Below are 13,622 nucleotides of genomic sequence, written 5' to 3'. Positions count from 1 at the left end.
CAGGAATGTTTGATTCAAGTGGGAGCTATGACCGACAAAGCAATTTACAAAGTGAAGAAGTTTAATTAATCAAATTTTGCATTCAAGAGGATGCATATGAAGGATTTATCTTATTAGAAAAAATTATATTTGCCACTACAAAAGAAGCCCGAATCAATGACTATGGAGGAATGAAAAGTGCTAGATCGAATGACCCAATGTTTGATCCATTTGTCACTTTACTAATATGTTGCGTTCAATATAGTGAAGGAGAAAACCACAGTGGACCTCATGGCAAAACTGACAAAAATGTACAAAAAACCTTCTGTTTCTAATAAGGTTTTCTGATAAAGATGTTATTCAACATGAAGATGGTGGAAGACACTCAAAGTGAAAAAATATATGAATAATTTCAACACTATAAAGAAAGGTATGCAGTCTTATTATAGATAGAGATTGTTGTGAAAATATGGTATCTATACAAGTGATCAACGAATTGAACCTAACCACATAGTAGCCCACCCCACTATCTTGTTTAAAACAGGGAATAAAATCATAGTTTACAAGAGATGCCTCATGAAGTTTTATATTGAAGACAATTTCTAGAAGCACATATGGTGTGACGTGGTATGTATGGATGAGTGTCAAGTCTTATTTGACCATCCTTTGCAGTTTGTAGTTACACATATCATGATGGCTATAAAAGCTCAACCTTTGATTAAAGAGGGGATTTGCATTATAATCTTACCTTCGAAAGAGTTTGATATAATGAGTGTTCATATAGAGTCTGAGGAAGAGGTGAATGAAATATCTTTTTGTAGGCATTGAGAGAAGCATTAATAGTACTAGCATTGGTTGTCCAATAAGATGATGAGTTCGAGGAATTGGTACTCGACACAGGTCAATTCTCATTGAGAGTGGTCCAACATGTCTTCGTTTCAAATGAAGATGACGACTCTCTAAGCTATATTTGGAAGAGTTTATGGAATAAGTTAAAAACTAAATTTTAGTTTAAATCACCAGCCCATCGACGGATATATTCGCTGACAGAAGTGGTTAACCACAATTTTGAAAATCTTCTTAGATGTTTTCAAGTTTTCATGATATCGAAGAATCAGAGATCCCTCGATACCACTGAATCAAATGTAACACAATTGCAAAAATATTAAATATTTTCCTTTTGAGTGGTTATTTTCTATTAGTAACCTATTCATGTGCTTTTTTTTTTATTTGGAGGACTTTTTGATTTATTTTGAGTATTTTAAAATTTATAGCCTCTGATTTCTACCTTAAGTGGTGATGTATTTTCTTTCTTTTGGAAGTTGTGTGTTTATAAAGTGCAGGAATAAATGACAAACTTCCTCTCTGTTTGTACCATGCTATTTCATTCATATGCATCGTCATTTTTAGCTGGGACAATCGTTGAATGTTGATTATCCCCCTCCAAACACCATCAACTTTCCATATTCTCATTCACTTGCTATTCCACAATCACTTCCCTCTAACTATGTTTCCCAAACATTTTATAGGAGCCATAGAATGATATCACCAAAATTTTCAAGAAAAATATTAATGCAAATACATTTGAATAATATATTTTTGAACTAATAAGTTTCACAAAAAAAACAAAAAATCAAACGTTTCAAACTACTAAACTTGCCAAAAAAAAATCAAACGAAATAACTATAAATTTTATTAAATTAATTGATAAACTAAGGCCATCGTCTTCATTACAATGCCGTTCATTACAGCATGCCTCTTCATATACACCAAATGTAACTAAACTTGCCAAAATAAATTCATTCAAATTTTAAAACATAATATGCCCCACCTTTACACCAATTTCTCATTGGAATCCTGTAAATCACTCATATAATTAAATAAAACATGTACATCCAATTGGAAATTAGTAGAGAAAAAAATTAGCACGTGATGTATCTTGCAGAGTTCATATAATATGGGTTAGGAGCGAGTATAGATTCATTTTATCTAAGGTGAAGGATATAGCTCAGACGAACTAGTTTAGCCAGACTGAACGACAGGTCACGAGTGAATTTAAGCATAGGGTTAAGCTACTGGGAGGGGAAATTAGACCACATTGCAGAGAAGAGATGAGAGTGAAGTCGGGCATATGATGAGCAAATTAGGGGAAAGAGAATTTCTTTTACTATGAGGGAGAGGCAACAATTTGAGCGCAAGATAAAGTACCTTAAGGAAAATGATGAGTAATTAGGAGGGCTGTAAATGAACCGAGCTTAAGCAAGGTCAGGTTTGGCTCGTGTTCAGCTTATTCAAAATTGTTTGTGTTAGAAATCTGCTTGTGAACAGTGTGTTCGTGTTCGTCTCGATTTAAATATTCTTGTTCGTATTTGGCTCGAAATTGACACGTTAAAACTAATTGAATAAAATAGATGTATAGTGTTGGATTCGAACCTAGCCCAAATATATGTAAAAGAAGATACATAAGCTTATTACCACACGAGCTATTATGATTTAAACATAAATATAAATATATATAATATATTATTATATAAATAATAGATATAATATATTATTAAATAAATAATTATATGATTTTTTTATTTCGAACTAAAATGAGTCGAGCGTGAGCGAACAAAAAGCTATTAGTGTTCGACTCATTTATAATTTTAACTTAAAAAATTTTTTCATGACCTTCTCGTTTACTTAACCAAGGAACAATATGCTTTTTCTTGAGAGCCCTAGGTTAAACAATATGGTTTGGTCGCTAATATATAAATGTACAAGTTTGAGGTACCTTGTGTGTAAAACTCCCTTTCAGTAATTATAAAATTTCAACAACCCAGTTTTAGTCACATACCCACGCACAATCTTCAATCTTTAAAGAGACCAACCTTTGTCACAAGATCCGGAGATTATCTTCAACCGCATCACCAATCGCGCTTCTTCCTGTTTCGATTTTCCCCGAAGCTTCCGATCGCGATACTTATGGCTTCAGCTTATAATGCACCGATCTGCTTATCGTGCAACTCTCGCATGGCGAACGAACCTTCGTTCTTCATTTCTCATCAACGTATCCCGACCCACTTCCCCAATCCCTTTCTCAATGGTTTACGATGCCGGGCTCTATCCCATCTGACCGGATCATTTCTTTCCATTGAGGAGAAGATGAGGAGAAATGAGCGGGGTTCAATATGCAGGAAATTATCTTGCTCGCTCGCAAATGGACGTAAGTTGGCCACTAGGAAACGCTGTGATTGCTCTGAATCAGAGCCTTGTTAAAGATTTGGGGGGCTTGTTCTCTGATGATGTTCTAATGTTAGCTGCTTTTCTGGATTACTTTTTCGTTCCATTGATTGTGTTCTCATGATCTTAGTTTTTTTAATCTGCTTAGCAATTCGTTTATCCAATTGGTTTTGAATTGAATCGTCCCCAGAAAAGGATCTGGGAGGTTGTATTTATGCTTGTATTTCTTTCAAACTTTGCTTGCATTTTGAATACAGCCTAGTTTTCATGAGTTAAAAGAAACTTGCTGACCCTGCTGCCAAGTTGGTTCCACTTCACTCTGAAGGCGTTTAGGACAACTAAGGAGTTAAAATTTAAATTAATTAAATCTTGAATCTTAAAGCATATTTTTAGAAATAAAAACACAATTTTTCTATCTATTTACATTATTACATTGATTCATGGCAGAAACATAACTGGTTTATTTTCTGTGAAGTGTCTAATCTTGATTTTTTTTATTTAAGACAAGTCATAAGTCAAACTCTAAATTACTTTACCAGTTATACTTGTTTAAGGCATCCATGGAAAGTGCATAAAGCTACCATTTATATGATTTTCTAAGGGGTTGATATGCATCTTTACCCCTGCATTTTACAAAATATATTAGATCTTATCTTAATGATAGAAAAGGCACATACATCTAAAATCCTAGAAATAGTTGCTTTTTCTATTAATTTTGCACGTCTTCAGGCTCATGCATTATTATTAGTGCTAGGTCACAAAATTAATATTGGTTGTTGACAATAACTAATCCTCATGCATACAGATCTCTTAAAAAAGTAAAAAAGATTGCCGTAAACATATTATAATAAGCTGGGTCTCAATGATACTTCAATATTTGATTGCCTTGCAGAATTAAATTTCATATCCATATAATACCAACGTGGAGATTGTGGTCTTAACTATGCTTAACAAAATTTGCTTGGTGAATGTCATTTCATATGGAATCATGAGAAATTTTGATAAATAGTAGGTAAGTTATGACCATTTTGATAGATTGTATTAGTGTTGTGAAACCTGATCCACAACAGTAGCACAAGAAACCATTGCCCCTATTGGAGGTGCCCAAGCGCTCCAGACCAGAGGAATAGGCACCCGTGCGCACCAAAGCGGTGCCTCAGTGCAGGGGGACCTAAGCCCATTTAGGCGCCCCCGTGTCAGGCTTCAGAGGGGACGGATCCCCAATTCCCATTTGGAGCGCGGCAACACCACAATTTGGTGAGTTCAACCAGAGCGAATGAAAAGACAGCACCCGAGGGCAGTGTTATGTTGCCAAAAGTGATTTGTATGCAGCTTGGGATTTAAGCCCTTGTTTCATGAGGGATTATACTCTCCCTCGCGTGGTGTATTTTTTGACGTTGCGTAATAGGTGCAGAGTGACGTCCATGTCGAGAGGGCGAATTTTGGGGAGTGCTTTCTCTTGTGAGATCAAGAGAAGAATGAACATAAATTGTTTTAATATTTAGAGGTGTAGAGAGTGGATATGAGTGGTGTAATTCTGTACTATTCTCCTTTTATTATGAAATTTTTGGTGTGGTGTGACTTAGTAATTTTTTCTTGTTCTCGGGTCTTTCTACGTTACATCTTAATGCACTTTTTTTGGGATTTCTATTTGTGCGCTTCTGTTCATTGTATTGTTTTTGATCTCTCGAATTTGTGTGTTTTTTCGCGGTGCAATTTTTTTTGTGAATTGATCAAAATCAAAATTTTCATCCCAATAAGTGATATTAGATCGAGATTTTTCTGAAGCCTTTTGATTTAAGTGAGAGCAATGATAGATGGAGTGAGGTAAAAGGTAGAGAAGTTCAATGGTTCAAACATTGCATTCTAGAAAATGCAAGTGGAAGATTTGTCGCATTAAAATATTGGTCTTTAGATGGAATTCAAAACGTCTGAATCGATGACTCTGGAAGATAGGAAAGTGCTTGATTGAACAACCCTAGGTTTGCTCTGTCTTTCACTTTCCTCAGATATTGCTTTCAACATAGTGAATGAGAAAATTACTATAAATCTCATGACAACACTGATAAAGATGTATGAGAAATATTCTGCTTCAAATAAGTTTTTTTTGATGAATAAATTATTCAACATGAAGAAGTTGTAAGAGAGTTTAGTTGCTAAACATTTGAATAATTTCAACACTATGACAAACCAGTTGCGCTATGTGGGTATTAAGTTTGATTACGAGGTTAGGGTACGGTTAATTCTATCTTCACTGCCAGATAACTGGGATGGGTAGGTCACGACAGTGAGCAACTTCAGGTGATATGAAGTTAAACTTTGATGACATTGTGAGGTTTATGCTGAATAAAGAAATTCGCGTGAAGACAACAACCAATGAATCTTCAATTTCAACGTTAAATTTTAAGAACAAATGATTGATTCTGGGAAGAAATACAGGCAGAAATAGATTAAGTCTAAAAGAGGAAAGTTCAGGTTAGGGAAAAAAAAGACAACTGAATATTGGAATTGTAGAAAGAAATGTCATTTCAAGAAGGTCTGCAAAGTTCTAAGAAAGGCTAGTGGTAGAGGCTAAGACATGAACCTCTATACAAATAACTCCACAAGCGAAATCCACGGTGACTTCCTAGTTTTATTCTTAGTCAGTATCGGACCATTTATAGTAGAGTCATGTGCACTTTTCATGTATGCCCCAACAAATAAGTGTTTAAAAACTACACTCTGAGTGATTTAGGGAGTATGTATTTAGGAGATAAAAAGTCTTACAGTGTTATAAGAAAGAGTGATGTTTATATGCTGTCCAATGGAACTGTATGCAAGCAAAGTTAAGTTAGACATGTTCCATGTTTGAAGAGAAATTTAATTTCAGTTAGTCAACTTGCAAAGCCTGTGTATGTGACTATTCTCACATCTGATTCGTGGAAGGTAACTAGAGGGGCAATGGTGACGACTTGAGGTAACATTGAAGATTGAAGCACTTTTTACCTGATCAATGAAATGACAAAATTCGTTGTTGTGACCAAAATCAAAGTTGATGCAGGTCTTTAGCACCACAAACTTGTTCATATAAGCAAGAAATGTATGAAGTTCTTACTTTCTAAGAATAATCTTGAAATTTTGAAGTTTATAGGGTTAGAGTTTCTTAAAGACTATCACAAACATAAGAAAATTTCTTTCTTCAAATGTGGGTCAATGATAAAGTTCCAAAAGTTGCAGTTAGTGCATACTGACGTATGAGGTCATACTCCAGTTCAGTCCATTAGAGGTTCCCACTATTTTTTCATTTTCATTAATGATCATACCAGAAAGATATATTTACTTTTTAAAGTATAAATCTGATTTATTTGGCGTGTTTAATAAAACAAAAGACCATAGTAGAGAATGAGACAGACTTGAGGTTGAAGTTTCTTAAATCAGATAATGGTGTTGAGTAACATGATCATAGTACCATGAGTTACTATGCATCAGAGGGGATCAGTCATTAGTTCACTGTTTTAAGGATACCACAATAGAATGGTGTGGCTGAGTGCATGAATAAAAGCATCACAAAACGTACTAGGAGTATGAGAATGCATGTAGACTTGCCAAAGCAATTCTAGGCAGAAGCAGTGAACATTGTTGTTTATTTGATTAATCATGGTCCGTCAGTATCTTTGAATCAATGTTTATCTGAAGAAGTCTGGAGTGACAAAGAGGTAAATATGTCACCTGAAGATATTTGGTTATTCTATATATGTTCATATTGATGCAAGCTTCGGGAGTAAACTTGATTCAAAATCTGTCAGGCGCACCTTCATTATGTATAACTCAGATGAATTTGAATACAAACTATAAGATTATCAAAATCAGAATTCATCAGGAGCAGGGATGTTACTTTCAATGAAATAATGATATACAAGAACATGAGTATAACTCAGAATTGCCTATCAGTTAGATCTGAAAGTCCACATATGTTGAGATGGAAGAAAATGATGATCAGGAAGATGAAGAAAGGAGAAGTGCTCAATTTGATGAAGCAAAAGAAGTTCCTTAGTCACTTGCTATAAAAGTCAGAAGGTCCAGCGGTATCACGGGTCTGACACATATGTATTCTTCTTTGTCTTATTTGTCGCTAACAGATATTGGTGGACCAGAGTGCTACAAAGATGCCACTCAAATTAAAAATTCAAGAGAGTGGGAGGTTACTCTTGATAACGAGATATAGTCACTAACGCCAAACCACACTTAGGATTTGACAGAATTACTAGATAGCAAAGAACATTGCATAACAAGTGAGTTTGACAGGTTGAAAAAGGAGTCAGATGATTGCAGACTCTACGTGACGAGACTTGTTGTGAAGTGTTCTCAGCAGAAGGAAAGAGTTGACTATATTGAGATATTTTCTCCTATAGTGAAGTGATAATTATCAAAATTGTAGTGAGCTTAATAGCAAAGAAAGTTTTATATATGGAGCAGATGGATTTAAATACACTCTTCTTACATGGAGATCTAGAAGATGAATTATATATGGTGCAACTATAGGGGTATATTGTTCAAGAAGATTTGATTTACAGGTGAAAGAAGAGTTTTGATGACTTGAAGTAGATTTTGAGATATTTGTGCATAATGTTTGACAAGTTCCTGTTAGACAGTGGGTACATAAAGTGTTAGACAAACCATTGTTGTTTCACCAAATTTTTTTATTATTTTTTAATCTTATTTTATATGTGGATGTCATGCTGATTACAAGAGTATATATGAAGAAAATAAGTGATTTGAAGGAGCAATTATATAGAGAATTTGAGATGAAAGATTTAAATCCAATAAAAAAATCTTCAAGATGAGAATTAGCAGGGACATGAGTGCAAACAGACTAAAGTTGTCTCAAATAGAGAATGTTGAGAAGATCCTACAAAAGTTCAACATGAGTGAGACAAAATCAGTTTATACCCCTTCAACCTATCTAAAGAACCATCGTCTAAGTCTGAAAGTAGAGCAATCACAGATGGAGAGAACACTGTATGTTTCATCAGTTGGAGGTTTGTACACTATGATATGTATTAGATATGTTATTGCACATGTAGTGTGAGTGGTCAACAAGTACATAGGTAATCCTAGAAAACAAACGAACAATCAACATGACACTTTACTTTAGAAAGTACAACGATTGATCTACACGGATATGCAGATTCAATTTGGCAGGTGATATTGATAGTAGAAGTAAAATATGGCATATCTTAATTTTGGGGAGCACAAAAATGAGTTGGGTTTCTAGGCTGCAGAAATTTGTTACACTTTAAACTATGAAAATCAAATGCATTGCTATCATTGAGACTAAAATGGAAATAATTTGACTGCAGAGCTTTATGTTAGAACTGAGCAAAGTGCAGGTGATTGAAAAGCTTTATAGCGACAATATGAGTGTCATTCATCTGGCTATGGATGCTACTTTTCATGTCAAAACAAAACAAATTCAGTTGATGTGTCACTTATTTGTTCTCTTCTAAAAGGTGAACAATTATTCTTGTAGAAGATGCACATAAGTCTGAATCCTGCAAATATATTGACTAATTTAATGACAACTGAGAAACTGAAGCTATGCTTGGCTTTAGTGAGACTCCAGGAAGGTTTAGACCAAAGGCGAGCCACACTATGACACGGGACTATGAAGATGGTACATATGTGGAGGTGCAGGATTGGGTGCTATCATTCTCCAAGTGGGAGATTGTTAGTGTTGTAGAGCCTGATACACAATAACATCACATAGGAACCAGTGCCCCTAATGGTGGGTGCCCCAACATCTTAAAGTGGCACCTAGGCGCGAGGTTGGGTGCTCAGTGCAAGTGGCCCGCACCAATTTTGGGTGCCCCCGCACCTTGGCCCAAAGCGGGTGACACCCTAACATTCATTTAGAGTGCAACAACGCACAATTTCATGACTTCTACTCGAGTGAGCAGAAAGGTAGCGTCCGAGAGCGACAATTTATCGTCGGGAGCAAATTTATATGTAGTTTGGGATTTATTCTCTTGTTTTACAAAGGATTATACTCTCTTGCGGTGCATTCTTGACAATGCATAACAAGTGCAGAGCGGTGTGTCAAGAGGGTAGATTTCGGTGAGTATTTTCTCTTGTAAGATCAAGAGATGACTGAGCGTGAATTGTTGTAAGTTCCAGTAGTATAGGGAGTACATCTGAGTGATATAATTATGTACTATACTCCTTTCATAGTGATTTTTTTGATGTGTTGTGGCTTTGTAGTTTTTTGTTGTTCTCAGGTTTTTTTCACATTAAATTTTTATGTGTTTTCTCTGAAATTTTTTTTGTTGTGCGCTTCTATTAAATTTATTATTCCAAATCTTTCAAATTGGTGTGTTTTTCAACAGTGATTTTTCTTGTGAATCGTTCAAATCCCAAATTTCCATCCTAGCAGATTGCATGTGTATTAGACTATATAAGTAACACACGTCGCATGCTAATGCACGCTAACTAATTTCATGGAAATTATATTTTTAGGGGCATTACATACATACCACCCAATTTTTTGCTTTTATATATACAACACCTAATCTTTATTTTTTATATTAACCGTCATAGTCTAATACACATGCAATCTATTAGGATGGAAACTTGGGGCATTACATACATTCCAACCAATTTTTATGTATTTACATATACAACACCTAAACTTTAATTTTTATATTAATACCAACCAAATCTTTCATATCACGTCAAAGACACCATTATTTTAACTTTTAAAAGGTGAAATACAACTTTCCATGCATAGATAAGTTGGCAAGTATGTAAAAATTGAAGTTTAGGTGTTAGATATGTAAATACATAGGAATTGAGTAGTATGTATGTAAATCTTCCATATTTTTAATGCAGCGATCATCTTTAAATGTGTTTAATGTAATTGATTTTTTAATACCATTTCTTCAAAGACTATGTCAACATGATCTATATTATTTTCTACATCATGCCATTTGCTAAAGACGCCTAATTGTATATATAATCACTGGAAGTTAATCTATCTTAGCGTGTAGTTCTTCATCAATGACATTTTTTAAATTATATTACTACTATTAAAATAAATTGACATCTGTCAACTCTATAAATAGTTTGGACTTCTTTTTAAACTTATGATTTACTTGTAAATTCAAAAATTGAAACAAAAAAGTTATATTTCTTAGAATTTGCTTAAGTAGTTTGCATGATCAGGGATTCAGGCTTTGGCTGGGCACTAATTGAAAATCTTGTCTGATATAGAATGCTCTTCGGGTAAGTGTTATTGGCTAATTTAAGGTGCTGCTAATCAAACATCATCTTGCTTCTCAAGGATAGTACAATTGTTTCGATTGCCTTTTATGCATAGAGCTCTAACGGGATTTTGATGCAAAATTATTAATAACGGATGTTAGTTTGTAAAATGCTCATGTTATAGGCTATAGCATGCTGCATTTACTTTCAATCTTTCCTTGTGTAATGTGTAATTTTTTTTATGACGTTTTTCATGTTTTCTGTTTATGAGGCAGAGATATCTTTATAAATTACTGCTGTTTTATACCAAGAATTTGTCACTTAGCCTACAAATCCATGTCTAAGGAGCTGTTTAGCTTCCTCTATTAAGAAATTTTTGGTTTTCATTGTCTTCCAAGACGCAACACAGATTAAGATTTTTCGCTCCAAAATAGCTTTCCTTGAAGCATAATGTGTAATTAAGATACCGATAATGTGCTTTTGCAAATAAGAACTTGGAGATTAGCATGTTCATACCAATATCTATGAATATGACATTAAGAGTCTCATTCTTTTGAATGTCCATCCAATATATGGTGAAAAAACTCCATTTCCAACGCTTCTGAAAGTTTACATATTATTATCTATAATGCCTGGAAGGTCATGAATAATCTTCTTTTGTGGGTTGCCTTTACATTTGCATTATTTGGTATTATTAAATGGGGCATTTACATACATCACCACGCAATTCTTATATATTTACATATCTAACACCTAAACTTTCATATTTACACACCTAACACTCAAATCTTTCACATCACATCAAAAACACCACTATCATTAACTTTGTAAAAGTGACATGCACTTTTTCATGCTTAGGTTTTAAATGCCAAAGTGTTATAAATATAAATATAAAACTTTAGGTGTTAGATATGTAAATGCATGAGAATTGTGTGGCATGTATGTAATTTTCCCTTATTAAATGTATACATTTCTTTTCTTTTCAAGTTTCATCATCTCAAAGAAAATGCTGCCAGAACCTAAACTTTTTCTTTGCAAATAAACATTTCCATGTAATTCAATTGGTAGATTAATGAACAGGTTTTCAATATCTCTGCAGCTGAGGCAGTCACAGCTTGTTCTTGGAATGAGCTGGTCCTCAGCAGTGATGTGCCTGTTGTTGTGGAGTTCTGGACTTCATGGTGTGGACCCTGCAAGATGGTGAGCCGTGTCATGAAAGAATTGGCTCACGAATATTCTGGGAGAGTCCGATGCTTTAGGATCGACGCTGATGATTATCCTCAAGTTGCAGCATCTCATGGGGTCGAGCGAATTCCTACTATTTTGGTGTTCAAGAATGCTGAGAAGTTTGAGAGGATTATTGGCACCATGCCTAAATCTGTTTATGTAGCTGCTATTCAGAAATCTTTATCTCAGTAGGAGGAATCAATTATGTTTATAAATATAATTGATCTTGGAAATATACTAAAGTATTGTTTAAAAATTGAATTGATTTTGTTATTTAATCAAATTTAAATGCAAGTGAAATGAGCTGAAATAGATTTGATTTTGGGCCTCCTTTCCACAACACTACATTCATCTGCACTGGAAACTTATGCTGGATCAATGCAGTAGGAATAACAGAGTGCATACTAAAAGACTTCGGGGCATGTGCATATGCACCACAAAATTCTCATGCATTTACATATCTAATGCCTAGAGTTTCATATTTACATTTATAGCATTCAAAAATTTAGCATCACATTAAAAAAATGTTATAAATGTAAATATACAACTGTTAGAGTTTGATATGTAAATACATAAGAATTGTAAGATATGAATGTAAATTTCTTAAAGTTCGAACCATTGGTAGCAACAATAGTATTGTTATCCACACAAGAATATGTTATCACAACTCAACATCATATATTATGTGACAAATAATAACCTACATGGTCCATACCTTATGTAGCTCTTGACTCCGACTTCTATAGTTTACGGACATCATCCCAGCTCACAATTACGACTTACGTAGTCTACAGCTCGTGCAGCTTTCGAGTCCAGCCTCTGCGGCATTCAGACATCATCACAACTCACCACTATGGCCTAGGTGACCAACTATGACTTACGTGGTTCATAGCTCATGAGGCTCCCGACTACTATCCCTGCGGCCTACGAACAACATCACAATTCACTTCTATGTGACCAACAATGCATAACGAGCCATGAAAAAAGCAACAAAAGCATTAAGCTAGCGGGAAAATTTTGCTCTTTCGTTTTGATTTGAAGATGCAAACGCTGCCCATGTAAAGTTTGACCAAGACAAATCCAGTGGACAATCAGCATAGGTACATAATGTCAATACTCAATAGCTTAAATCATTTTACTTTCTGAATTACAGAAATAACAAAGATTTTTTCTCTGTTTCTATGCTCACGAAGAGGGACTAAAATATGCATTTACATTCATTAAACCCAATTCCTATGTATTTTCATATCTTACAACAAAATTTTACATGTTTTATATTCATACCACCTAACTCTTTCATATCACATCAAAATACTCTTTTTTTAAGTTTTTAAAATGTGAAATACACGTTCTCATATACAAGCAAGGCGGCATGTAAGAAAAAACTGGACTTTAGGCGTCAAATATCTAAATAAATAGAAATTGAGGGGTATGTTTAATCGACTCAAATCCAATGCAGGCAAGGCCGCAATTAAAGCTATTAAATCAAATAAGAAATTCAACAGGCAAAGCGAACAGAGAACAAGATAATCTATCAATCAAAGAACTGGCGCATTCTATCAATAAAATTGCAATGTAAAGCATGTTCTAAGAGTGGATTTACATGAGGATAGTTTAAAAAACTGTTAGACAAACACGTAATAGTTCATCCATTTCCACCATTTTCACTTTTAAAAAAGCGAAATACATTTGCTCCTGAATGGGGAAGGTGGGTATGTATGTAAATCTTAATCCCTAGTTCTGTCATAACAAATATTGTAGCGCACCATAATATATATAATTAGCCTTGGCAGAACAGTGCTCTGCGAGTGGGTGTGTTTTAGGTCATACTTTATAGCTTCAACTCTATTTGGAACCTAAGATCATTTGTCTTCAGTGCCTTGTTGGTTTGGATTTGCTTTTTTGGCTTTTTTTTGGCATTTTTGCCCCACGGCCTTCCTTAACAGAAGAGAGGG

At 34.6% G+C, this 13,622-nt stretch overlaps 1 protein-coding gene across 3 annotated transcripts in view; it reads left to right on the top strand.

Annotated features, from left to right (window-relative positions):
- LOC110026931 (thioredoxin M3, chloroplastic-like) overlaps positions 1-11,966 on the top strand; it is a 15,224-nt gene extending 3,258 nt beyond the window's left edge. The window contains exons 1-2 of one of the 3 annotated variants that reach the window (XM_020728148.1): positions 2,701-3,187; positions 11,540-11,966. In XM_020728148.1, the coding sequence (XP_020583807.1) occupies positions 2,947-3,187; positions 11,540-11,859 (561 nt within the window). In that variant the 5' untranslated portion in view covers positions 2,701-2,946 and the 3' untranslated portion in view covers positions 11,860-11,966. Of the gene's footprint in view, positions 1-2,700; positions 3,188-11,520 lie in introns of those variants that run through there. The other 2 variants (XM_020728149.1, XM_020728151.1) reach the window with 2 other exon arrangements.
- The last annotated feature ends 1,656 nt before the right edge of the window (positions 11,967-13,622 follow it).

The sequence above is a fragment of the Phalaenopsis equestris genome, unplaced genomic scaffold (genome assembly GCF_001263595.1).
Source record: "Phalaenopsis equestris unplaced genomic scaffold, ASM126359v1 Scaffold000403, whole genome shotgun sequence".
NCBI lineage: Eukaryota > Viridiplantae > Streptophyta > Magnoliopsida > Asparagales > Orchidaceae > Phalaenopsis > Phalaenopsis equestris.
This window is presented reverse-complemented; position numbering and strand designations above follow the sequence as displayed.